The 27924-nt window shown below is 40.3% G+C and overlaps 1 protein-coding gene across 4 annotated transcripts; it reads left to right on the top strand.

Moving 5' to 3' along the window:
• The first annotated feature begins 36 nt into the window (after nucleotides 1-36).
• Nucleotides 37-27703, top strand: LOC130571470 (transcription factor SOX-13-like). 4 transcript variants are annotated; one of them, XM_057362458.1, is made up of 14 exons: nucleotides 37-226; nucleotides 10664-10853; nucleotides 11692-11797; nucleotides 12696-12782; nucleotides 16741-16913; nucleotides 18136-18204; nucleotides 18788-18902; nucleotides 19773-19849; nucleotides 19946-20087; nucleotides 21641-21762; nucleotides 22775-22850; nucleotides 23725-23892; nucleotides 24428-24644; nucleotides 25919-27703. In XM_057362458.1, the coding sequence occupies exons 2-14, from the start codon at nucleotides 10665-10667 to the stop codon at nucleotides 26163-26165; spliced, it is 1788 nt and encodes a 595-aa protein (XP_057218441.1). In that variant the 5' UTR covers nucleotides 37-226; nucleotide 10664; the 3' UTR covers nucleotides 26166-27703. The 4 variants fall into 4 exon arrangements, with proteins under 4 accessions (XP_057218441.1, XP_057218442.1, XP_057218439.1 ...); XM_057362459.1 differs by lacking the exon at nucleotides 37-226 and adding an exon at nucleotides 2293-2559; XM_057362456.1 differs by lacking the exon at nucleotides 37-226 and adding an exon at nucleotides 7497-7696.
• Nucleotides 27704-27924: the final 221 nt, after the last annotated feature.

Below are 27924 nucleotides of genomic sequence, written 5' to 3'. Positions count from 1 at the left end.
ACGAAGGGCTGCGCGGCCGAGAATGTTGGAAACAGACACCAGAAAGTCATTCAGGAGTGAAGAGACGCTGGATGCGCGTGAGGTCTCGGCTGTTGCTGTGTGCCATTGACAGACAGAGGCGTGTTATTCATTGACCTGAGGGGAAAACGCGTTTTGCATGCGCTGCGATCGCTTCTGAAGGACCGAAGGAGTAAAGTTTGGGAAGCGCGCGGATCTTTTGGAGTTGGTAAGTGCGCGATTGGCGCTTCGTTTGAAACTTTACGCGTCGGGCGCGTTTGTTTATAACGTGACAGTGTAACAAACCGAGCGAAGTTTGCCATTGTAACGTGGGGTGATGTACACGATCGCCTTCTTTTTTAAACGCATGGGAGAGGCTTTAATGCATATATTAAGACCGTATAAGCAGTATTGTCTCGGTTTAAAAACCGGACTAATATTTTATTTGCGTGCTGTGCGAGTAGAAATCTTGCTTGCGTTTTAAATGATTGGATAGACGATGACAACGAACGGATCGTTAATGTTTACTAAAGAGGTCTTTAATGTTCTCTAGGGTTCCGTGGATAAGTAATTGTAGCCGACAGTAGGCAATAAGACAGACTTTTATTTGTTAATTTTACGTCTTTAAAGGTCATGTTTGAGATTTGAATTGAAGTATTCCCCAAAATCATAGACAGAAAAAAGACTTACTTAAGGCGTTTTTGTCCTCATAAATGTGATTAATGAACTATGCAGCACCTATGGACCCCCACCCCCTAAATCTTAGATTTGCATAGACGGTTTATTGTAACTCTGATTTCAATGCATTCACTCAACGGTGTGTTTACTCTGTGTGGACATGTTTCTGAAATGTGGACACTGGCTAAGAGTTGCTATTCAGACAGTTGACAGGTCTGACGGATTTCTATGAACTCCATCCAGAATAACCAGAAAGCAACTCCTCCAGGCGACGCGACTGTTGCGCAATCTCTGAGCTGTTCACCTCGTTGTGCTCACCTGGACTCGGGTCTACGCTTGAGTAAGCTTGCCATGCCGGTGCAGGGAGTGTATACTTGTATCCTGTAAAGAAACGTCAGGGTTGTGCACCTGCATGTCGATGGATCTTTAAAGCAGACAGTGGCCGCAAGTGTTTGGCTTCACAGTGGCCGAGCTGTCTGTCAGCAGGGAGTTCCTGACCTTTTCATTTGTCCTTTCCTGTCATGATTACGCTGTTCCTTATTTCCTTCCTCCCATCCTGATCTATTTCAACCTTCATCGCCGTACATTTGTGTTCATATGAAGGGGGGCGGAATAGATCTGTTTGTAGATTTAAAACAAGACCAACTTGCCCTGTAGATTTAGTTGCTGTCAGCAGGTCAAAAAGAGTCCAGTTCATTGATCTGATTTCTGTTATATAGCTTTGAATAGAAGACAGACGGGCAACTTGAAGTTTAATAGGTGTCAGAGTTTGCAGTTTTCTGGCCTGGTCACTGACCGAAACAAATTTAAAATCAGAAACCGTTTATTTCCCGTTGACAAGCCACATTGACACTACTCGGATTGTTCCTTTAAACGTGCTTCTATTGGAATATCATCGGCTGAATGTCCAGACCTGATGCACAGATCCAACATCAGATCAAACAGTGCACATCAAGTATTAATAGTAGGCTACAGGTAGTAAACTTCTCCGGTTATTATGAATGTTTAGGATTTGATGGACGGACACACTGCTGACATTATTTCCGAGTTGAGCCCGGAGCAGGCTGGAGAACAAAAGTCTATTCTTTCTGCTTTTAAACTTTGACCCCTTCTGTTTGGATCCGCATTGTTTCATGTGTCTTATTGAACTGCGGCAGCGTGATGAGAGAGAGGCAACAATAGCTTGTTAAGTGAGTTTTTCAGGGCTTGTCAGCACATCAATGAAATCTAACAGACCAGACAGAAGCTCACAGGGATAAATGTGTCCGATCGTTGCAGCTGTCCATCAAAACATCTTTAAGATTAAAGTCCTGAATTCCTTCTGCTTTGCGTGTGGGTCTGAAGGTCCTGATGTGTCGGCGCTCTGTTGAATGTTGAACTTAATAGATAATAGGATAAGGATCTAAAAATCATCTAGATTAATGTTTGTCACAGTACACAGTCAAAGTTGTATATGTTTGGTTAATGCTTAAAGTAAGATCATAAGCATGCTATTGTAAATCATTTCTGGCCCGTTTGAATGTTCTTTATAAAAGCGTTTTTTTGTCAATGTGCATTGAACATTTGAGATCGAGAAGATGGCAACCTACTATTAATATTTCCTAAGATCACGTTATATTGTCCGACATGGTAAATCTCTTTCCGCACGTGAGAGGTGTCAATTGGAAAGTGCCATTAGACGTTCACCCTTCGCCTACAATGTTCCCAAAAACCTCCAGTTCCTCTTCCACCTACCTGCTTTCTTCGCTGTCAGATGAAACGAGCACAGACCCACAGCGGAAATAAGACAGGCCTCCATTAGAACAGAGAAAGTTTCTGCGCAGCGCCCCGACAAAACCAGCATCACTCTGTGCGCTTTATCATAACCGTCAACATCTACTTTAGGTAAGACCTGCTTTTGTTTAGAAACTTTCTGCACTTTGTATAAAGTGTTGAGGTAAATTTGTTTGCTTTAAATTGACGTTTAAATTCAAATTTGATCTGACAGAGTTTAAAGTAATATTGCACATTATTATGTATAAATTATTAAATTATTTTTATGTATACATATATATTATTTTACAATTTTTTTTATTTCAAATCTATATAGCAAATGTATCACATATTATATTATATTATATTAGGCTATGTAATGGCTTTTAAGTATCTGTAAGAGGCTATAACTCATCCAACAGCAAAACCTTTTTGTCCTGCAGTATCTTCTCAGCTTATTAAAGCATGATGGGCAGAAAATAAAGCGTAAAGTTTCATGTGGTTCAAGCTTGAACATGAATTTGATTTGGTGTGAATGTGAAGGTTTGGGTGTGAGCTTCAACAAAGGGCTTCACACAAAAGTTTTTGGGGCAAATTGCAGGGTGGAATAATTGGCCTGCATTTATAATTGTCTAAATTCAGGGAAGAATCAAGTTGAATGATTTTAAATTAAATGGAGACAAAAAGGAAATATCAAATATTAAGGCGCTATTCAAACTGTGTAAAAGAAAGTGCTAGATTCCCATGGCTTAGATATTAGGTTCTGCAATTTAAAATCACTTTAACCTCCTGTATATTTATTATTATTTGTAAGAAAATTGTTTAGAAATAATAAAATTTTTAAACACATGCATGCAGCAGTTGAGTTAATTTCCTGCCCAACTATTTTACTAAAGTCCAGAAACGCTTGATTTAATTCATGGTTGTATAATTCATCAACGCATCTTAACACTAGAGCGACAAACAAAGCAATGCAGAATACAATAGTTACTTTGTGTCTTAATTTACATTCATCTGAATAATGCCGTTAAGTGCAAATATCTTCATTTATTTGTTTGTCATGCGTAAAACACACATATCCAAACCGCGCTGTGCGTTACTTGTGTTCCCTCATGGTTGAACAATTTAAAACTGCCGTTATACAACAGTAAAGCCACTTTCACTCGTAATGAATATGACCAGGAAATAATCGGGCATTTATTTGCATGCGCTGCACAAACCGCACGCTGGGAACTTTGTAAACATAGCGCAGTTGTATTTTAATAGGCCATCATAGCCTCATCATTTGTTTCTTTACAAATGAATGAAAAGTTGTTATACATTAATTCCTGCTCGAAGAAACAGCCCACAGATTGCACCGTGTGTCCTTGATATGTTATTTCTTTTTTGGCCTAACTGGTTACCAACAGTTTGCTTTTATATTCTTTTAAAGAGCTAAATAGCTTTTTCATGTTTTTAAATTCTCCGTTTGTGTTTTTGCATTAATGCATAACACCTGAGTTTGATTCCTTCTCAGATAGCCCCAGTTGACAGTAACACACAATCATTGAAATGGATCGTTTACGGCTTACAAGGAAAGCAAGTCGACACTGTGAAAGCGTAGGGGTGCGTTGTCGGAAGCGAGCCTCCGATTTATGTCACCTTACGTGCGAGTTGACGAAACATCACCTCTGCACAATTCAACTGTAGTTGTAAAGGTAAAATGCAAACAAAAATGAAGCTGCGTGTTTGACGTGACCTCTCAGTAGTGGAAGCTTTGAGGGTTCACTTAGTTTTAAAAAAGAAACAGTGGTAAATGATGTATGCTATCAGATTCATCTGATAAATTGAACCTCGAAACCAACCGTACATATCAGACCACAATATTTAATTTCTTAACCGGACGAACTGCAGAAAACGATAATACTGACTTGTTTAACAGCGCGGCTGAATGCTGTTTGTGTAGAAAGTTTACAGAGCATGTGTAAGATCTTATCAGAAAGTGAGATGTGGCTTTTAAAAAGCAAGCTCGACATTTGGTAGCAGAGACTTTTTCCAGTTGCCCGTTTCCACCTAACTTTTATTCGTTCATGGGTTTTTCTTTTCTCGTGCTCTTTTTTTCTTTTCTGCGTAGTCGTGTTTAGCTCCTCTCCTCCTTCAGGAGATGCATTTTGGAGTTTGGGGCATTTCATGCATGCTTGCATCCTTCATCACATCATATCCTCCTTGTCTTCCTCCATCATTCCACCCTCGTGAGCTGTTGTTCTCAGCCTCCGTCCAGTCGTGCGGTGAGTGTGTATCCTGTTTTTGACAGCAGGAGCTCACGTGCTTCGTCCTGGGCTGGCGAGGTGGCCGGCCGGCGGGAGGCGCGGGGTCTCAGGATGTCCTGAAAGGTGAAGGTTTCGTCTTTTCTTCCTGTCTGGATCCTCACGATGAAGGATGAAGTTCGGCTTTCTGCCCTATTGAGAGTAACGCCAGGTGGTTCGGACTAGATTTAGTCTTTAAATAAAAACGGAATTGTTTCAATCAAATAGATTTTTGTCAGGTTGTATGTAAAGGGACAGCGTAAACATTCTCTCTTCAAAATCTCGTTTGGGAAGCTTTACTTGCAATGTCCATAAGTCATTCAAATAGATTTAGCTATGAGGTTATTCTCAGTCCGTGCTGCTTTCATGTTCATCACAGATTTACCTGTTGTGTTCCTCATAACACAAAACGGACTGCTCCGGTCTCCATGACAACCTCACAGATGCACAGGCACTTCTCAAAAGACCCTTAACTCGTTTCAAAGACCCCCGCTCATTCAAGGACGTGCGAGTCTTCTGAACGCTATGACGTTATGATCTGTAGCTTTGATAGACGATGTCTAATGCCCAAAACGAATGCGCGCTCTTACGTAACGCCGAATGATTCGAGATGGCACATGAAAGTGTGCCAGGCTTAGAAAACCGCACATTTGAATGTCTTTCGTCTTTGTCTGTCTTTGCCTAAGGGGGGTGGTGGAGGGTTTTTGTGTTTGGTCTTTTTTTATTTTTTTACAAAGGAGGCCCTTCACTAACATCTTTTCTTCTCGTTCTCTTGTTATATTTATTCCGAGTGTTTTTTGTGCTGTGCTTCTTTTCATCACCCCCCCTCTCTTGTCTCTCGGATAAATGCCACACTAGCGCTTCACTTGGCGCCACAATAACCGGACTGTTTTAGGCCCGGAGAGTCACAATGAAAGCTGCTTTTAACCTGCACTTCTCAAAAGCGCGAGGAGGAAGAAACTGCGGCGGCCCGCGCGGCTTTTCTTCTCTTCTAGTCTTCCTTTGTGCAGTGCGTGGTCGTACCATCATCCTCTTTATACGTCTCATTTAGAAAGGTCTCAATACGTGAGCTGGAAGTTCTGACCTGTTGAGCTGCTTTTGTTGGGTCGTCTGGACGAAGTTGCCGGGGATGTACGTTTCTGAACTTTCCACTCTGATGCGAAGTGAACAAGAGTTCACATTGTTGCGTTTTTATTTGGAAAGGGAAAATGAATATTGAAGAGACTCTTGATTTAGGACACTGGATAAGCAAAATTGACCTTTTAGTAGATGTTTGTGGACGTTTGTAGATCATAAATTCATGCTTATTATATACGCCAGCAATGTAATTCACAGTAAATGCATCGTTTTCACAAAGAAAAATTAGCATTATCATCAATTCATTTTTTTTATCTCTTTCTTTTGTTTCTTAATGAAAAGCGCTTTTTATTACCAGGAAGTCAGAAAAAAGATGGTTTGATGGACACTTAGTCATAGTGTACAGGGGTCAAAACAATAGTCCGTGTTTGCTCTCATATGTCTATCCTTGAATTTCCTAAACTGTGTACAAACCCTGTTGATTTGCATTGTTTTTTTCCCTTCCCGCATTCAAAATACCACAGACGGGTGCATGTGTGTGGGGCACGTCGGGGGTTCTCCCTTTCACGGAACAGGAAAGTCCATCAAAAGGAGCTGTCACCTCTCGTATCAAACATTTGCTTGTTTTTCTTATTAAAGCATGGATTTTATCTCTCGTGCCTGCTGTTTTGCCTATAGACAGACCACAAGTTTACAACAGGAAAAAAAGTTTTTTTTAGATGTTCAGAAAGTACTATGATGTTTCATTTTTGTTCTCAGATAAAAAAAAGAATCCCGTTTATTTGTTTGTTATGGAACAATGGAATATTAGGTCTATCCCAAATGGCGTAATGGCCAAAATAATAGCATGTTTTGTTATACCTAATCAGTTTTAGGCGTTTCTTTTGTGCCTTTTGAAGGTTTTGAAAGACGCCGTATCACACACACCCTATATAATTAACTGTGTGACATCTTTGTGAGTTAAATAATACCGTTTGTTCTTTGAGGAATAGTTTTGACTGTTACAATGTTTTAACTTTTTGCGGTCTCAATAAATAGCATTCCGTGATTCATCTTTAATACTAAATTCTTCAGCCTCATCGGATATGATGTTGATTTGAACTTTGTAAGAAACTTGGTTGAAATCGAAACGTAAGAATGTCTGAGCCTTGATGTAGGTAAAGTGAACAACTTTCACATCAATGGAAAACATACCATCACGAGTTTGTCGAATGCCGTTTTTCTCCAGAACTCTGAATATTTCTCACACCCCTTCAACAACAACGAGGAACTAAATGATGTCTCTTTACATTTACATGACAGGCAACGTTGCTGCCGGAGAAAGAGATTAAATCACGTTTCGGATATGATGTTGACTCATAGGCTTGCGCTCTTTGTCAATAATATTCTAACACACAAATGCCTCCAAGGCACGCACACAATTTACTTTCTATTGTTTTAGGAAAACTGTACATTAAACAAACAGCTGTTCATAACCAGTTTTAGTATTGTATCATCTTCTTTGTGGTTTGTGTTGTTTGTTCTTTAGTTGGAGAACGTCATCAGCAGAGCATCAAAATATGAGCTACATTTCCTCCGTCCGTATTTTCTCATTTGATTTTGTTATATTTCTAAAACAACTCTTATCGAAACCTTATCTGTGTAAAGGACTCGACATCAAAGTTACAACAGAAGCAAACATCATGCAAATACTACTGTTTGCCTTCGCTGTAGAGCATGCTTTTGTGACCGCAGTGTGGTGTGTCCGACAGACTCCTCTCCATTCCTGAGAGGTCACCGGACAGTTTAACCGAGACTCGTGTCCACCGTCCCCGACTGATCAACATGAGCTGCTTCTCCAGTGAACGACACTGGCCGTTTCCAAGAGTCCGCCTCGAGAAGATGAACGCTGACCAGACGTTCTGGAGGTTGGTAGACCGCCTGTGTAGGTCAAGGCTGTAGTATTGTGTCTTTGTTAAGAGTACAGTTACCGGCAGGTGTTTCTTGGGTTCGAACAGCTGATCGGGCTTTGCATCGCATGCTTACGAGCTCAAAGCTCACGGACGTCTCTGCTTTTAGCTGGGAAGTTCTTCTCACCTGTCTCGCTTTAAGGAAAACCTGCCGTCGGGTCTTCTCCGTTCTCACGTTGCGCGGCTTTGCAACAGGTGTTTGTGCAGTTAGAACGTGTCTAATTGGTAAGTGCTTTGTTTTTGAACTCTGCGAAAAAGGACTGCGAGTTCAAACCGGCGTCGTCACAGAACGAGTTTTAGGTTCCTTTAATGATTACTTGGATGATGGACAATAACGTCTTTGGCGCGCACGGGCTTGTTCTTGGCACTCCTGAAAGTTTTGTTTGAGTTTTATTGACAATGTTTGGGAGATCAACTTGTCACAATGCGGAAATGAACCTTTTCGGTGCCATTCTAAGGTAGAAACAACAAAGGGGAGCGTTTTTGCACCAGAGGCGCGCGTGAGGCCAACTCGACACGTTACTACTCGTAGGGAAACGCAAGCGTTTTTCTCACGCACCCGTGACCGTGGGAAGCGTTCGATTTCAGAGATGTTTTACGTCAGGTGTGATGTTATCTAAGACGAGTCGTTCTTTTCAAAGTTACAGGAAAGTGTCTCGTTTTTTTTGGGCTTGTTTTGCACGTGATGACATACGATCATGCAACATTAGGTTTTATCGCTTAGATGACACGTTGACATTTTGCCCTGAGGATTAAAAGGGATTAACAACAATACCGTCAGTTTTCCTTTTGTGTTTTTTTTCTTTGTTTGCAACAGATGTTGTGAAATGCTTTTGAGAGAGCTGTTTTTCTTTCCCATTGTGCTTTTTCTTACAGTTGCCCTTTACGTGTAACCATTGAGTAAATAAGATGCATCTTGTCGCTGTACTTTGTAAAAAATACATAAAAGAAGTGTAGCCTGAGTTTTCAGACGGACGTTCTGTCGTGTTACTCAACCACATGTTGACTTGTTAAAAAAGTGTCCTCTCTCTTTTTGTCTTCCATAGACGTTCCTGGTGCTCTCATCTGTAATCAAAGTGAATGGTGACCAGGACCTGTCAATTTTTTTTATATTTCAAATGTTCTAATGCCATTTGGTACTGTACCTTGCTGTGTAAACAGGCTAAAATTGTAACTTCTTGTTGCTTATTATCTTGCCTTGAAAATCTTGTTCGACAGCTGTGGTCAGCATTCACTTTCAGCGTATAGAAGAGAACAGCATTTCTAGAAATGTCTCTGTTTGTGTTCTGCGGTAGAAGGAAACACATGAAGCTAAGTAAGTGATGACTGAAATAATTTTTCGGATGAACTGCTTTATTATTCACGGTTCTCCTCCCTCGTACAGAAGTTTCATCTTCACGACTTTACTATTTTTTGACGGTCAAATCCCCTCGAGCGCATTGCTGGGATGTCTCCTGAAGTACAAGTGAGCTGACAAGGTCTCACTTCCTGCACCTGGTTTGTGGATCAGTGCTCCTCGACTGGGATGACCAGAATAACTTCAGCCTCCTCACAATAGGAACTTAATAGCGCAGACTTCTTGCAAGTGTTTATTTATAATGGGTGTTATTTGGGAAGCTTTCTTGGGGGGAAGGGGGGAGTCTCGACCGTGAATCTAAATCTGTTGGCGTGGGAAGATCGCACCAGCATTTGTTCTTTACTTCTTAAGGACAGTGACGGAGACTTGCTGAGGTCATATATATCGTTAACGAACTTTAGAGATGCATTCAAAAAAGAATGCAAACCTCTCCTTTATGAAAAAAAACCTCAAGCTTTTGTAAACAGTTACCTAGAGCAACTTATTGTATTGGGCACAAAAAGAACAGAATGGTTTCCCTGCACTCTTGATTTTTCTTTTCTTTTCCCAAACAATGCAACCAAGTTGCTCAGCTTGACAGCAAGCCACATTTTCGCTGAAGGCTTGACCTTTTTCTCATGTACTAATGTAAATGTACGGGCTGCTTTTGTGCTTTGAAAGTGGATGAAAAAGTACAGGAGGAACTGGAATCGGCCCAGTGAGCGTTCCGCTTTTTTTGTGTGTGTGCCGCGGACCGCCGGCACATTCCGTTTGTATTGTTGTTCTGCTGTGTTTCCTGCCTATTGCTTTTGTCCGTGTTATACCCATTGTTTGAACTTCCTTTTGTTCTTTCTCTGTAACAATGGACATTATATTTATGGAGAGAGAGAGAAATACATTTTCTGTTGAGTTTCTTTGCATTGTCATGTTTGGCTTTTGTTGTGCGAGGAGGGGCGTTTATGGACATCGGCTAATTTAGGAATCGCCCTCTCGTTCTGTTCCTTCAATCTGTGCATCTCTCTCTCTCTCTTGTCCTTCATTGCAGGAGGGTTTGGCGTGCCCCTCGAGACGGGTTGATACTTGATGGGCACACTAGAGTCTTGCATCTGTTTTCTGAGCGTGTGTTGACAGACTCGAGCCGCTCTCACACACACACAAATATATTTTCCCCACAGCGGAGCCCCAGAGATTTCGAAGAAGTGGCTTTGGTGAAAGAGTTTGAATGGGGTGGCCTGTGTCTGGAGCTCACAAAACCCCTTCTGTTCCTTATGCAAAGCAGTCAGCTGTTTGTCCCGGGGTCCGATCGGGCTTCCCAGGCAGTAGCTTTTTTCCTGTACATTTGAAGACGTGAAACGGCGTTCACAAACAATAAGGCGAAATATTTCTGCATAAAGTGGGACGGTGTAAAGGACTTGATTTTCATCATTCTGATACTGATTTTATTTTGAAAAGTGGGTGTGACATACCACCATCAAGGAAGAGGATTTCAAAAGAAGAGAAAACGCCACCAAAGAGCTTTTCTCTTCGAAAGAATGATGAATCATGCACAAATAAAGTATTTAAAATGAATCATGATTTGACTTTTGCAGAATGTGTGAGCCCAGTCCACCTGCTCTGCCTCCCCATGCCAAGGGCCATGTGACCATGGTGGGTGTCGGTATCAAGCTTGAAGACGACGAATCGGGTGGCCGAGGTGTCAACAGGGAATCCCAGCAGTCGCCTCGACTGCCTGCTGAGAGAGAAGAAAAGTCAGGACCACCTAACTGCCAGTCTCCTTTGGTACGATCAATGTCTCTGTTTATCAATTGTTTATGAAGTGTTATGAATTGGGAAGTCTAAAAGAATTTGAAAAAAGAAGTTGGGCTGTTTTTGACCCAATCTGACATACCATATTATTAAATATAGACGTATTTTTGAAATGATTAGTGTAAACTAGTTTATAAACTCGGCAATTGACTTGTTGTTTGTTGGATGATTCTTATTATTATACAGCTGCGGAAAAAATGAAGAGACCATTCCAAATATTAATTTAATTAGCATTTCTAGATGTGTTGTGGTCATTCCAGTCCAGTGTGTGTTGAATTTCAATAGAAACAAACCTCATGAGTGACATAAAGTCATCCAACAGCGATGGGAAAGACAGCATGACACCTGTCATAAATAAATCAAGGTTATAGAAAAATGTAACCTTTCCTGCACGTAGAAACTTACTGTTGTATTGCTTCACAGTGAACCTGAACTTGTTTCCTTTGCAGTATTTTAGGTCTGAAAAAATACAGAGCATTTTATTTTCACCTGTTATTTTCATTTTCTGCAAATAAATGCAAATAGAAACACTATTTTTATTTGAAATTTGGGAGACATTTTGTTTGTAGTTCACTGAATAAAACAAATATAATCATTTTACCTAAACCCAAACCTATAAATACGAAATAAACAAAACCCCTGAAAACCGTTTTAAAAATGGTCTCTTCATTTTCACAGGAGTGACGGGAGTCATTTTCAATTTAGTCTCTTGATGTTCACTTTGTGAATTTCCCAAAAATGCGTAGCTGCTTTTTTTCATACAGTATAACATGTGATGTGTTCCTTCACTGTATAGTTTGTGTGTTCTCAGGTGAGATCTCCCAGTAAAGAACGTCCACGATCACGCACAACCGCCGGTCAGGAAGGAGGTCAGAGAGCCCACGACAAAAGTGACTGCAAACCTAACGTCGGCGAAGGTGAGCTCAACCTCTTCATAAACATGATCTTCACACTGTTGCGTTCTGAAAACATCCCGAGGCCGTGGGTTTTGAGTATGAGAGGACTTTAAAGAAGTTTTAGGATTGTGATGAAATCCCACGCAGTTGTGCTTCATTTGTCCATTTCAGTATCGGCAATTAAAAGACCATGGCTTTGCGTGCGATTCGTACTGAGAAGGTCTGAATTTCTTTTTTTTTTAGTTCTGTGGTGTGTTTCTGTGAACAATTGAAGCATTTAAAGGGATAGTTGAAAATCCAGTCATCATTTACTTAACCTCAGATTGTTTCAAACTTGTATAAATTTCTTTGTTCTGCTAAACACAAAGGAAGATATTTGAAAGAATGTCAGTAACCAAACAGATCTCATCCCCCAATTTTGAGTAAATGGGGGATGAGATCTAGTCCTTGTATATTGAAATGAAATACGTAGTCTCTTTCTTGGGGTTTAAAGCTCAAGGTTTTTAAGACGCTCTTATCATCTAGATAAAAAATAGTTTTGGTCTTTCTTTTGATGTTCTTCATTCGACTCCCACTTCCTATTATATTCCTATATACTGCATTATATGTGAATGCATAATGTGAAATACACTCTTCCTTTTAAAACGGATCGCTTTGGTCTTTGATAGCGATGCTATTCACAACTATGAATATCACTGCTCAGGCTTCTAGCTTGCATAGAAATGCTCTACAGTATTTACATTCCAGGGACTCGTCTAACTCAACAATTATTTTTCTCTCTTTTTACAAACGATCGTGTCCATAATATATTATGTGGTAGCCAGTTTATAAAATCAGCAAGACACTCGAGGTTGTGCTTTGTTGCGAATAAAGTTATATATGCTCTTATGATGAAAATGAAATGTTCTTTTTTCTTCAGTAATGCCCACAATTGAGAAGCTGCTGAATACAGACTGGAAGGAGAAGTTCTTGGGGAGAGGTCTTCAAAGCAGCATCAGTCTAAAAGGTCAATCTAACAGTTCATTAGGTCTTTACACGCTGTGAAAAAGTTGACTTAACTTAATATTTCGCTTATAACTCGCTGCACAGCTTTTTTGAGTTTACTCATCTTTTGGCAAAGTAGTTTACCTAACTCAATTAACTCCGTAATGACTCTCAACTGAAAAGTTTTTTTTTAGTTCACTCAACTATGGACTTGTTTGACCCAACTGAAGAGATTGCGTTTTTATATTACTTTAATATATAATTGTTCTTTTATTATATACACTATATACTTAGGAGATTGATTATATACACACTTTACTTAAGAGAGACCAAATCTTGGCCAAGGAACTGCTCAAACAGTTTGTATGTAACACTGAGCACACGAACCTCAATCATGGCAACAATCATCAACTCAACTCTCAACTCAACTTTATTTATATAGCGCTTTTACAATTTTCATTGTTACAAAGCAGCTGCACATGAGACACATTGACTACAAGCAAAACAATCAAAGTTGTACCTGCAAAAACAAGAAAAGGTTGAAAACACAGAAGACAGACATACCCACACACAAAACACTCCACACACACAACACGCACACGCACCAACACACACAGACACAGAGACACACACACACACACGGACGCGCACGCACGCACACACAACACACACACACACACACGTACATACATAGACAAGTACGCACACACACACACACACACACACACACACTCAGTGAGAGCACACATTTAGGATAAAGGAGAGAGAAGCACAGGTCAAATATAACGGATAATAAATTCCTATATGCAATATTAATTTAGTAAAACTTTAAAATTCTAAAGCAGCCCCCCGGTCAGGCAGATAGTGCAAAAACAGTATGCAAACGGTGGCGAGGAACCCAAAACTCTAATCGAGAAAAAAAACCTCAGGAGAACCCAGGCCCAACCAGGGGATTCCAGTTCCCCTCTGGCAAAAGCTGCTGCCTCTGCACAAGCTCCAGAGAACTTGCACAACAAGGCTAAATAAAATAAATAAACTTAATAATAAAATAAATTATAGTTTAAGATTATCATTAATAATCTAATAGCATTTGAAATTTTGTGGTGAAGACATGTCAAGAGACCGCGTCCTTCTTTATCCAGCTCTATCATCTCAGCTCTTGTCAGGTCCCCACTTCCCATTCTCCGCTCTACCATCAGGTCAGGCCATGAACTGCATCCTGCTCGCTGTGGTAACCTTGGAACAATGAGACAAGACTGGCTGAGAGTAGAGTACTGTTCTGTACTCTTTGATGCAACAAGTACATCAGTTGTGTTTTTGGTTCCGGTTGATCTAACTAATGCAGCCTAAACCCTCTGAAGATTTATATTATGGAAGAGTAGTGTATGCAAGATTAAAAAGATGCGTCTTTAGTCTAGATTTAAACTGACAGAGTGTGTCTGCCTCCCGGACAGTGCAGGGAAGACTATTCCAAAGTTTAGGCGCTAGATAGGAAAAGGATCTACCACCTGCACTTGATTTTGAAATTCTAGGTATTACCAACTGACAGGACGCCTGAGAGCGTAATGCACGTGAAGGACTGTAATACAAAAGGAGTTCATTCAAGTACTGAGGAGCTAAACCATGTAAGGCTTTATAGGTAATAAGCAAGATTTTAAAGTTAACGCGATGCTTTATAGGTAACCAGTGCAAGGTTGACAGAACCGGGCTAATATGTTCATACTTTTTTGTACGTGTAAGAACTCGAGCTGCCGCGTTTTGGACCAATTGGAGTTTTTGTAATAAGCCTGCAGGGCAACCACCTAACAGTGCATTACAGTAATCTAGTCTTGATGTCATGAATGCATGAATTAACTTCTCTGCATCTGAGATTGACAGCATATGACGTAGTTTAGATATATTCTTAAAATGGAAAAACGCAATTTTACAGGTGTTGGCGACGTGGCTCTCAAATGACAGATTACTATCGAATAGAACGCCAAGATTCTTTGCTGACGACGAGGGTTTTATGGAACATCCGTCAATAGTTAAACAGTATTCTTGGTTGTTACTTATAGCAGTTTTCGGTCCAATAAGTAACACTTCCGTTTTGTCCGAGTTCAGTAATAAAAAGTTGTTACTCATCCAGTTTTTTATATCGACTATGCATTCCATTATTCGATGGAACTGCTGTGTTTCATGAGGCTTCGAGGAAATATAAAGTTGAGTATCATCAGCATAACAGTGAAAGCTAACTCCGTGTCGCTTTATTATATCTCCTAGAGGTAGCATGTATAATGCGAAGAGCAGAGGCCCTAAGACTGAGCCCTGTGGTACACCGTACTGGACTTGCGATTTGCGTGACACCTCATTGTTTATTGCTACAAATTGAAAACGGTCGGATAAATAAGATTTAAACCATTTCAAAGCTATTCCCTTAATGCCGACATAATTTTCGAGTCTATGTAGGAGTGTGCTGTGGTCAATGGTATCGAATGCAGCACTAAGGTCTAGCAGCACCAATAACGAGATACAACCTCGGTCAGACGCCAATAGCAGATCATTTGTAACTCTGATCAAAGCAGTCTCTGTACTGTGACATGCTCTAAATCCAGACTGGAATTCTTCATTGATGTCATTCCTTTGGAGGAAGGAGCATAATTGAGTTGAAACTACTTTTTCCAGAACTTTAGATATGAAAGGTAGATTCGATATAGGCCTGTAGTTCCTTAGTTCTCTAGGGTCGAGTTGGGGTTTTTTGACAAGGGGCCTTATAACAGCCACCTTATATGCTTTAGGCACATGTCCTAATGTCAGAGATGAGTTAATAATACCAAGAAGAGGATCTATAATTTCTGGGAGCATCTCTTTCAGTAGATTTGTAGGTATAGGGTCTAGTATGCATGTTGTTGATTTAGATGATCTAATAATTTTAGACAGCTCATCTTGATCTACGGTATAAAATAATTGCATTTTCTCCTTAAGGGCGCTGTAGTTAGTTTGTTCAGCGGGTTTCACTTCTGATTGCATTGTTATAATTTTTTCTCTAATATCTTGGATTTTATATGTGAAGTAGTTCATAAATTCATCACTGCTATGCTGATATACAGGATCAGAAGTCACTGACGATTTATTTTTTGTTAATTTAGCCACCGTGTTAAATAAAAACCTAGGGTTGTGCTGGTTTTCTTCTATTAGTGATGAAAAGTAGGCGGATCTAGAAGTTATTAGGGCTTTCCTGTATTTTCGAATACTATCCTTCCATGCTGTACGAAATACCTCTAATTTAGTTTTCTTAAAGTTGCGCTCCATTTTTCGGGCCGCTTTCTTTAGAGCCTGAGTGTGTTCATTATACCACGGTGTGGGGCTGCCATTTTTAATCTTCTTTAAACGTAGTGGAGCAACTTTGTCTAGCGTTACCGAGAAGGTGGAATTAAAATTTTGAGTGGTAATGTCAAGATCTTCAACGTTATTTTTCTCATGAATCAAACATCATAAAGTAAAAATGGAACTCATTTACAACGACAACAACAAAAACATAGCCAGTAAACACGAAAACAGCAATTCTTTAAATAATTCAAACCAGCAAATTGAAAATACCACAATGCATGCTGGGAACTATCAAACACTAGAATGTTTGTTGAGATTACACAGTTCGGCACGTTGGTCAAACTTCTTGACGCACTGGCCAATCACTTAAACATCGAAGTACAGTCAACAAAATCATTTTGTAAGTAGCACATTTAGACTAATTAGACTAATAATACATTCTTCTACTTCTACTAAAAAAATCTTGGTTTAGGTTATTTTATTACCTTTGTTGGGAGAACAATTTGAAATTGTGTTTTTTACAGTGCCGTTTAGACATTTAGCAGATGCTTTTATCCAAAGTCTTAAGGAAGCAATACTATGAGAAATCTATACAAAGTTTCACTTTTTATTTAATCTACAGTGCATCACATGTTCTGAAGATCAAGTAGAACATGGTTTTGTGTCTTCAGGAACCCCCGAGAGCCTGGCGGAGAAGGAGCTTCAGTTGTTGCTGATGATAAACCAGCTGTCCGGTCTACGCGAGCAGCTCCTCGGGGCTCACTCCGAACAGAGGAACATGGCTGCTCTTCTCCTGGAGAAACAGCAGCAGCAGATGGAACTGGCCAGACAACAGCAGGAACAGGTGAGGTGAATGGATGAAGAGAGAGGTGAAATGAGGAGGAGAAAGGCCTGGACATCCCGTGTGGATGGTTGGGAGGGTAAAGCAAAGACTGTAGATGCCACAGATCTATTACTATGAATGGGAAAAAGTGCAATGCTCAATAGGGACGTATTTTTGTATGCAAAACCCGGAAGCAAGTTCGCATTTTAGGACTTCCGGTTCCATCGCTCCAACGTCTGTGGGTTTTTTTGAATGGGTTTTTGGTAAACCGCCCGAAATAAGGTCTGCAGTAAACAAAACCTCTTAAATAATATCACGTTTTATTCTATGACATAAAACACACCAATTATAACCCGCTTGTGATTTTTTAAAGCCTTATTGTGTCTTAAAAACGGCGGTTGCTAATAAGTTGCTAAAAGCGACTACTTCCATTGGCGGGGACGTTAGACGTCATCGCGCATATAAAGCTCACAAATGGGCACAAATGTCTTAAAACGTAGATGCGGATTCATTCAAGGAGTAATCACCAGGGAACACGTTTTTAATAAAGTTTAAAAGAGTTTGAAAGAGAGCCTTGGTGGTGGTGATGTTGATATCGAGCGACCTTAAGTGTGGTCCGTTTATAGCATCGTGTTGGCTTTTTACTTCTGCCGATGTATTTTGGCTTCAAAAGTAACAAATGTTGTGTTAATTTGTAAAGATTATCTTGATCGACAAAACGTGTAAACATCATAAACCTTTGTCAATCACAGAGCTTATTTTTTTGCAATCTTCCAAAAGTCTGTGGGAAAAATGCATAGGCTTTCGGTCGAGGGAACCAGCGCGATGCTTACTTCCAAGTGAGCCTACAAAAATACGTCATCTCTGAGCCTCTCCAGACGGTCGCTGCAGTGAAGGAAGTCCCGCCTTTCATTAAAAAGAGCCAATCATTGCTCGTTAAAGAATAATGAATAATAATGTCTGTGGGAGGGGCTCTGTACTCATAGTTGAGAGCCTTTGCCTATAGAGCAGTAGCAACTTGAAATTTCTTTAAAAAATATTTTTTAAGAAAATATTTTAAAGAAATCGGTCTTCCCTCATTCAAGTAGCCTGGAGGTGTTTCAAATATAGCAGCCAAGTGGGATGACTTTCCTCAAAGGGACTTCATCTTAAGAGGAACTCCGGAAGCAAGAAGTGTGATTTGAAATGTAGAAAAGCAAAATATGATTTAGTTTGAGTTTTAAACGTCGATTCTTTGTTTTAGATCGCCAAACAACAGCAGCAGCTCATACAACAGCAACATAAAATCAACTTACTGCAGCAACAAATTCAGGTGAGACCGAAAACACAAACACTGACATTTACTTTCTTTATAAGATGTCTTACGGTTCATTGCAGAAATAAAATCATACAATGATACAGAATGACGTGAGGATAAGTAAATGATGTAAAAATGATGATTAAGGTGTCTTGTGTGTAAGATTCAAAGATACTTTAAATCTAAAGATTCAAAATGTGCTTGAGAACGGATTCTGTGTTAGAGAGTTGTGAACATGATCAAAAAATGATCTGAATATCATGATATATTTATTGCAAAGGTCTCTCCGAATATGTGCACTTTTTTTGCACAAATGAGCCTTTTATAAAAAATCCTACACTGTCAGAAAATGTGTTTAAATGTACCCAAGCTGTCCTAAAAAGTTGTACTTTTAGTACCAAGATGTACACTTTAGATGCAAAGATGCTCCAGTGACGCCGTGGGTCAATTCTGTGTGCAAATATGTTTAAAAAATGACAAAATAAATGATCCTTCATTTAACGAAATGGAAAAACTGTTACCAAAATGGACATGTGCAACAACTAAAGAAATCCAACAATGTGTATATGTTAGCTTTAACCTTTGACCCTTTACCCAGCAGGTAAACATGCCGTACGTTATGATCCCGGCCTTTCATCCCAACACCCAGCCGATGCCCGTCACCTCCGAGTCACAGATGGGTTTACCACTGCAGCCCATCCCCTGCAAACCAGGTGAGTGTGTTTGCACTACGCAATCTATCATCAGCTCATCTGTCAAAATCTTAAAGTTATCGACATCAAATATTATCCTTTGTCGGTCCTTTTGACAACTTTATTTGCTTTTACGCCCTGCGGTGTGCGCTTATCATCCGCCGCGGTTCATATGTGTAGTTAATAATTACTCATCGGAAAAGCCACGCTGAAACGGTTCATTTCTACCTCTGCTCGAAAGAAAACAAAAAACCCGTTGTTCCTGAAATGTACAGCCTGGCGTCGTGTTCGTCTAAAGTTCTGTTCTGTAGTTATGGCATGAATTGATGGTTTCGTTCGTGTCTTCGGTCCACTTATACAAGCTACGGGAAAAGCTGCTCAAGCACTTACAGAAGAATGCTTTCCAAAGGCTCAGGGCTGCCCATTGATTCAGAGTACGTATTGATCACGTTAAAACCCCCGAGCGAGTCCTTTGAACGAGCGCTGGCTGCCATACAGTACAGACGTCAATGCAATTAAAAGACTCTTAATGCGTGTGTACATGAACTCCATTTATTTGGAAGATGAAAGCCGGATGGAAGGGGACGAGTTTGTCAACTACACACAATCAGGTCGTCTTTGTACATGGAGCGGGAGAGAAAGGCCAAGGACGTTTATCTGACTGGTGAATTAAAGATGCTCTCGACACGCCGAAAAGTTTGCAGATTTCATCAGCGTCATTAAAGTAAAAGCAGTGGGCATTATTTAAAGTTTTTTTAAGGTGAAAATTTTGGCAAAGTTACCGCACATGCTCAGATCAATCTGCTATAAATATTCCGAAAAAATATGCATTCCACATTTTTTTGTACTTTGAAAGTTGACATCTAACATCCTTCTGTTTTCCTCTTTCAGTGGAATATCCCATGCATTTACTCCCCAATCCTCAATCTACCCCCGTCAAAAGGTCCAGTGGTGCAGTTTATCGCCAGGTACCACCTTCTCTCTAGCGCCGCTCTGCTGTTCGTTTCACATTTTACACGCTGATTGTATTACTTAGAAAATGTCTCAATGTATTTGTACCACAGGACACCAGTCAACCTCTCAACCTCACGGCTAAACCCAAGACCCCAAGTCCCCAGGCACTGGAACTGGCCACGGCCCACCTGCAGACGGCATACCGGCCCAGAGATTTACCGCACAGTCCACCTCGATCTGCTCTTAGCCTTAGTATGTGACCCTATATCACTTCATTCAGTCCAATTCAAACGAATTTCTATAGCGCTTTTCAATACGTTGCATTGTTAGTAAAAGCAGCTTTACAGTAAATATAAGAAAAGTTCATTTGCATGAACCGATAACTCCGTAAGAAGTCTAGTTTTTTTATTGTTTTATCATTAGGGCTGTCAAACGATTAATCGCATCCAGAATAAAAGTTTGTGTTTACATAATATATGTCTGTGTACTGTGCACACGAATATTTTATTCATGAAGGTTGACATATTTAGGAAATATTTACATGCATTTATTATATACCAATAATGTAAATTATATATAAGTGTTTATTAATTTTTATATATTATAAATATTTATTAAATATATGCATGTATGTGTATGTTTTTATAAATACAAAATAAATATGCACAGTACACAGACATATATTATGTAAACACAAACTTTTATTCTGGATGCGATTAATCGCGATTAATCGTTTGACAGCCCTAGTTATTATTGTTTTAGCTGTATTTCTTTGCGTTATTAGTACTTAATCCAAACAACCCAACTGTAGTTTGGTGTTACTTGAAATGCACAGTTTTGATTATTTAAAAGAACTGAGTTTTTGCAAATGAACTCCTCAAATATTAATACAAGTAACAGCAACAAAAATAAATGATAAAATATAGTAGAATACATGGTTTTATAGCATATTTACACTACATTTTTCATTCATAGTTTCATAAAATGTATTTTCACATTATAAGATTATTTTTAAAATAGAAAGACTGAATTAAAACAACAAAAATGAGGTTAAAACACTGTCTTACGAAACTGATTTGACTTGTTGTCTGTATGTCTGGTACTGTTAAAATTGATCTTCGCTCCACCAAACAATACGCATTGTCTAGATTTGTTTGACCATGTTATCAGGATTGATTTTCTTCTTTCTTTGTCCTCTTCACAATGAATTGCTTTATCCTTGAATGGCGTTTGGTGTAGAAATGATGTTTAATGGATCTGGTGCTACATGGAGGTTGTGAAAATTCCCTGCTTTGGATGCTTTAAAACGTGCACAAAAGCATGTAGTCTTTTATAATTTCGCATTATATAATTTGCATGTATTTGCATGTAACTTTTTTCCCAAAAAGTTTTGCTTGAAAAAAGCAAGTTTGATATATTGAAACATTTGATATATCGTTCAAAATAAAGCCGAAAAGATTTTGGACTTTACTCGTTGCACACCTTTGGGCTGTAAAGAGCTCGCAGAGAAATGTGTGAAGTGCAGGCCGACAGAATGAGAAAAGTTTCTCCTCGGGGTTCGTCCTGGCAACACGGCGAGCATTCACAGCCGTCGAGAGAACCTGTTCCCCCTTTAGACTTCGACCCCTGAGAATGCGTCAACACCTCAGATGTGACTGTTCGTCTTAAGCCTGAAGATCAGGGACTCCTGGAGATCATGTTCTTGAGACAAAGCCAAGTGCTTTATTTGTGCCTCACAAGACAGCGAGGGATAAATGTATCTCCCTTGACCTTGTCTAAAGTTTCCTTTCTCTCTCACTTCGCAGGCTTCTTGGGAGAGGGCGACGTTGTGACCCAAGCCATCCACGATGCCCAGCAGCTGTTGCGTGGAGGACAAGGCCCGGCGGGCCGAGAGAGGGGCCGCGACAGGGAAAACAACGCTAGGATGGTGAGTCGACGTCTTAATTCCTCGAAGACACCTGGGGCACTCCGTTTGTCACCATCGGCTACGCCTCAAGGCCAAAAGCATCGGGGCAAGAATCCATTAACGCCTTGGACACGCCCCTTTTTCAGAACACCCACTACGTTGAGCAGCGGGGGGTGTCAGGGTCAGCTTTGGATATTGGCTTACAGTGGTTCATGATATGACTTAAACAAGGGGTGCATTCCCCTCTCGGACGACGACAGCTGCTCATAGACGTCGCAACTGTTTTCCTCCCATTGTGTTTTTGCTTTTTCACGTACGTGACAATTGTAGAATGCCCTCAAGTTTATAGGACATTGCTCGTTTTGAGTTCAGTTTAACCGCAGGGAGATATGACAGTGATTTTTTCCCCCCTTTGTTGTCGGTGAGGTTTCTAAGCATTCCACCTAAACCTGTTTTGACACCCAAAACTGTCCCACACGCGTGTGAATATGCTGGTAGACGTCGACAACAATGCACAGCTTGTTGAAAGGGAGAAGAATATGCCTTGAACTTTGTTTTACGTAAGAAGCCTTTAAAATAAATAAGATCAGAATTGTGCCCGAGGCAAGTGGAGTTTTCCAGCTAGGTGTGGCTGAGATTCTTTTATAACATTCACCTGCCGCTTGAGCAATTATGCAAATTATTTGAAATGAACTATTTCAAAAGCAAACTAATCGAAAAAAGGACATGAACACAATGCACGGTAGGGTGATGTATTACCCGAAAGTCCTCCGAAGGGATGAAAGACACCCAGCAGATTTGGCAGCATCGATCCTATTTTCTTAAAAATGGATGCAGTTATTTAATTGAATTTTCAGTTTTATTTCTATTGCGCTTCTCAAAATGTGCATTGTTGCAGCTTTTCGGAAAACATTTCGGCACATAACCAGGATATAGAAAGAGTGAAAATGATTGAAAAATGTTATCACATACACAGGAAAAGATATGCAATATGCAGTAACTTTGGTACGTCTGTCTGTTGTTTGATCATAAGGAGGTGTCTCGAGATCGTACAGATGATGGACAGACCCTACGGATGAATGAGGACCACCTCAGTAGTGACTCTGAGGGTATGTTTTAGTCTCTTTACCCTTCTGTCTTTACCCATTGGTTGGTTCTCTATCATTCAGTATTTTGTAGGCCAACCCGGAAGTTAGCGCCACGTCGGTTCTCTCGACCGAAAGCCTATGCATTTTTCCCCAAAGATTGCAAAAAATAAGAAGTGTGATTAACCGAGGTTGATGATGTTATGATGATAATCTTTCCCAATGAACACAACATTTGTTACTTTTGAAGCCGAAATACAATCGGCAGAAGTAAAAAGCTATCTTGAGGCTATAAACAGACTATGCTACGGTGGCTCGATATCAACGTCACCACCACCGAACATCCGAAAACTTTTTCAGACTTTATTAAAATAAAATGAGTTAAAACACGTTTTGAGAGATTTGTGTCCATGTTGCATTATTTGTGAGATTTATATGCGCGATGACATCTAACGTCCCCACTTGTTAGCGACCGCCATTTTTCAGACACAATAAACGTTTTAAAAAATCACGAACGGGTTTTAACTTGTGTGCTTTTTGTCATAAAATAAAACCTGAAAATATTTGGAGGTTTTGTTAACCACAGACCTTATATAAAACCCATAGACTTTGGAAGCGGAAGTGCTAAAATGCTCACTCGCTTCTGGGGTTTGCATACAAAAATACGTCATCTCTGAGGGACTCCATTTCACTGATTAACTTAACAATTACAAATGTTACGCAAAAGAGAAAAGCTCATTACAAATACAAATTTAATAGGCTTTCCTTCTAATCTTAAACTGTCATAAGCAACATGCCACTCGCCAGGATTGCTTCCAGGCCTACAGGGTGTTTTGTCAAAAGGAAGTTAAGCACAACTAGAATGATTGTTTTCTTTGTTTAATCTGTTACACAACAGGGCAGGTGGCCAATTCTGGCGTGGCGAGTTTTGGCGACACCCGCGCACCCACCTCCGGTCACATCAAACGTCCCATGAACGCCTTCATGGTATGGGCTAAAGACGAGAGGAGACGCATCCTACAGGCCTATCCCGACATGCACAACTCCAGTATCAGCAAGATTCTCGGTGAGACATTTGTATTTAGTATTTCACGTTCCTGTAGCTCGATTGCCAGCATTGCATTAAACATCGCGAAGGTCGTGGGTTCGTGAGCACAAAATACAGACGAAAGAGCAAGATTTCCCCCTATTTCTACAGTCCTTTATGACACAGCCGTCCTTGTGATTTTGGCTGGTTTTTCCTCTTGAACACATCCTGCGGGGCTTTCTTATGGCCATGCGCACATACTTTTCTGTATTTCATCACACGCTCTTTTAAGTAGCGTGTATGCACTTCATTAACCAAACTCCTCCGATGTCAAGTGTTCCATACGTTTACAGAATCAGGTCAACGAATCATGCAGGTATTGTTTGTCCTTTAAACTTCTTTGTACTTTCGCTCTTTTATCTTTTACTTCCTGCACGTAGTGGAATTTAATTCTTATTATTTACTCCTCAAAATAGCATCGTAAAACCTGTTTGGAATATCTTACCATGAACGGTTGGAACGCCGACGTTCTTCATTTTTCTAAAAGCTCGCTCCGCTCTGTCGTCCCCCTCAGGTTCCCGCTGGAAGACCATGTCCAATCAGGAGAAGCAGCCGTACTACGAAGAGCAGGCCCGACTCAGTCGCCAGCACCTGGAGCGATACCCGGACTACAAATACAAACCTCGCCCGAAGCGCACCTGTATCGTCGAGGGCAGGCGACTGCGGGTGGGCGAGTACAAAGCCATGATGAAGAGCCGACGACAGGAGCAGCGCGCGCCGTACCCTCAGAGGTGAGTTAGACGCACGACGTGTCCTCCGGTGATTCTCCAGCATCCAGTGCAGGCTGACACATCTCTTTTTGCAGTACTTCTGCAACAAACTAGCTGGTTTTAATTCAGATTTGAGTGATTCCAGATGTTTCAAGACTTTGTTGGAAATAAAAAAGTTTGCCAAGGCTGCACACTGCACAGTCGATGTCTGCATTACACAAGTGAGCAACACCGCAGAAAACAAGACAAAAATGTAATCTAAACATTCTTAAATCATGATACATTTATAAGCAGAATGACATAATATAATAAATCTTGTTTTTTAAGAAAAAAACCCCCAAATTAAGTTCATGCATAAAACAAGAAATAATATATGCTAAAGAGCTGAAAAAAACTTTCAATAATACTTAATCAAAAGGTAAAACTTGATTGATTTTTCTCGCTCCGTGTGCAACTATTTTTTCATGTTTTAAGCTATATAAGACTTCTTATGTCATTTTGCTCCTCGAGTAACAAAACAAGACAATAATACTGAATAAGAAATGCATTTATTTTGGAGTAAAAGAGTAGAATAAGAAAAACATAAGAAAAATGCAAATGTGTCTGCACATAGATAATAATTTGTCATTTTCAATATCATTTTTTTTTACATTACAGAAATATAAATGTTTATCCAAAATGGCTTGAACGAAGCTGTGCATTTGATCATTTTGCGTGTTCCCGGGTTCGAACCCACAACCTTTGTGTTGCAATGTTCCACCTGTTGAGCTACAGAAACAGTTTTAAAGTGGTTTCGTGCCCCTCTTTGGAAGTGTGCTGATGCCCCCTAGTGAGCAGACTTCAGTAACATCTCAGGAACAGTTCAACCCAAAATAACTTTCTTTGCTCTGCAGAACACAAAAGAAGATATTTTGAAGATTGTTGGTAGCAGAAAACCATTGGTCCCCATTGACTTGCGTTGGTTTTGTGTCCATACAATAGAAGTGAAAGGCGACCAACCGTATTTGTTTACCTACATTCTTCAAAGTATCTTTTTTTGTGTTTTGCCGAAGAAAAAAGTCCTATAGGTTTCAAATGAAAAGATGATGATGACAACGTTTTCATTTTGGGATGAACTGTCCCTTGAAACACTTAGAAAAGCGGTAACGAAGTAGCTGCCAGCTGTAAATAAACATGTTTGTTGCTTCACAAGTGTACAGAAGCAAAGTAATACTTTTTTCTCTCCATCTTTTCTCTCAAATTGATGTTTGGCATCCATTTCCCTCGAGCCTCACGTTCCACATTTATCTTCACAGCCAATCAGAACAGCAGCTACCCTACGCCACGGGTGACGGACAGTACCCCACCACGCCCGTACCCATGGCGACCTTGCCTTTGCATCCCGTCCTCCTGGAGCATTACCTCCCTCGCGGTCTGGAGCCCACCCCGGCCCGAGGCGGCGAGCAGCGGGAGGCCGTGCGACCTAGACAGCCCTACAGCGAAGGGGAAGAGAGCGACGTGGGGGAACGCAGTGAGGGGGAGCTGGTGGTCCTCACTGACTGAGATGGAACGATAGAGATGTGTTAGAAAGAGGGATGTCCGTGCAGACGGTTCGGTTACTGAGACCTCTAGGGTTGAAGACAGCAGACGTGTGGAAGAGAAACTGAAGTTGGTGATGTTATCCCAGTCTGAAAGAACAAGGCTTTGGATTTCAAGCTGTTCGGTCACAAATCTTTAGTCTTTTGGAGCAATTGCAAATTTCACACCTGTCAGGTGTCACACTAGTATAGACTCTGCTGGAGCGGTACTGTGTATCGACTGTTCATTTATTTATAAAGATAAACATTTTACAATCAAATGATTTAACCGTTTTAAATTGAATCGTTCATAAAAAACGATGGTATTATTTTCTCTCTTGTCGTTCCAAATCTGTATGCTCGGTCCATGTCACTTGCATCTGATTTCACGTCATGTTGACCGATAGCCGTATTTGCATGAATGGGGAAATTCTTGCACGGGATGGTCGGTAGTTTCCAGTATGAGCACCAAGTGCACCGATTTTCCTTAAAGGGATAGTTCACCCCCAAATAAAAAATGAAACCCGTTTAACTTTCATCTGTGGAGTTGTTTTGAGAAATGTCTTGTTCAGGGGTGCGTTTCCCAAAAGCATCGTTAGCCAACTATGGTCGCAAGTTCCGTCGTTCCAGCATAGATCAACCATTTAAGTGGTTCCCAAAACTATCGTTCCAACGATCAATCGCAAGCAGCATCGCAAAGTTGCGTGGTTGGAACTACAGGTCTAGAGCTGTGCTTAGAAGTAACGTTCCTTATTATTATGACATGTAGACTTGCATGCATCAAGCTTTTGATCAAAGTAAGCAAGCAACATGCAGTGCATTCCATATCCGTCACTCAAAATATATACAAATTTAATTGGACATCTTTTAGTTTGTCGAGGAAATAAAGCGCTGTTTTTTAAAAGTGCGCATGCGCTTGACCTGCGTGCGCTAGGACCCTGTGGAATCCCTGGGCGGAATGACGTAAGAGAACACTTATAAATTAATTAAATATCATGAAATAAAACAACAGATAACAAAAATAGGATAACAAAACTAGTCCTTAAATGCAATGTATGTTATTTAGAGCAAGAATTTGACATTAATTCGATCTGAACGTATTTATTAGTAGACGTCATTACTCCACCACCTGTGTGGCGTCATCAACTACAACCAACTTGGTTCAAACAATTGATCTCCGTCAGTTACTACGGTTTCGGGAAACAGTCGTAACTACATCGTTAATTTCCCCAATGATGCATCGTACTATGGTGGTTAACCAGCGAGTTATGTCGTTGTTCGGGAAACGCACCCCTGGTTCGCAGTGGTGGTCAATGGTGTTCCGTGTTGTTTAGTTAACGTTACAAACATTCTTCGTCTTATTTTGTGTTCTGAAGAATAAAGTCAGACAGGTATAGAACGATTTGAGGGTGAGTAAAAGATTAAAGAACGATCATATTTGGGTGCATTATCCCTTTAAGAGAATTTGGCGTCACAGATGTGGTCACAATGAACCCTTGTATGTGCATTAAGTTTTTTTTTAAATAACACAATACAGGGTTGGAACTGCATGAGAATTCAAAATGACAGTTTCATTATTATTTCTGTAAGAACCCAAATTGGAGTCCTCTTGAATCTTAGCTGTATAAAAACTTCGGTTCGCTCGGCTTCAGCGTCTGCGTGTTAGCACGCCTCTCGATGTCAGCAGGGTTTTCCTGCATACGTTCCTGTTAAGATTGTGCCAAGGTACTTTCCAGAGCTGGAAG

The sequence above is a fragment of the Triplophysa rosa genome, linkage group LG20 (genome assembly GCF_024868665.1).
Source record: "Triplophysa rosa linkage group LG20, Trosa_1v2, whole genome shotgun sequence".
Classification (NCBI taxonomy): domain Eukaryota; kingdom Metazoa; phylum Chordata; class Actinopteri; order Cypriniformes; family Nemacheilidae; genus Triplophysa; species Triplophysa rosa.
The sequence above is the reverse complement of the archived record's forward strand: the minus strand, read 5'-3'. Positions and strand labels throughout refer to the sequence as shown.

Excerpts from the sequence above, each read along its gene's own strand:
- LOC130571470 (XM_057362456.1), top strand. The coding sequence starts at position 7,614 with ATGAGCTGCTTCTCCAGTGAACGACACTGGCCGTTTCCAAGAGTCCGC. Across the intron at positions 18,903-19,772 it reads GCCCATCCCCTGCAAACCAG|TGGAATATCCCATGCATTTA; the intron begins GTGAGTGTGTTT and ends TTCCTCTTTCAG. Across the intron at positions 21,763-22,774 it reads GGGAAAACAACGCTAGGATG|GAGGTGTCTCGAGATCGTAC; the intron begins GTGAGTCGACGT and ends TTTGATCATAAG.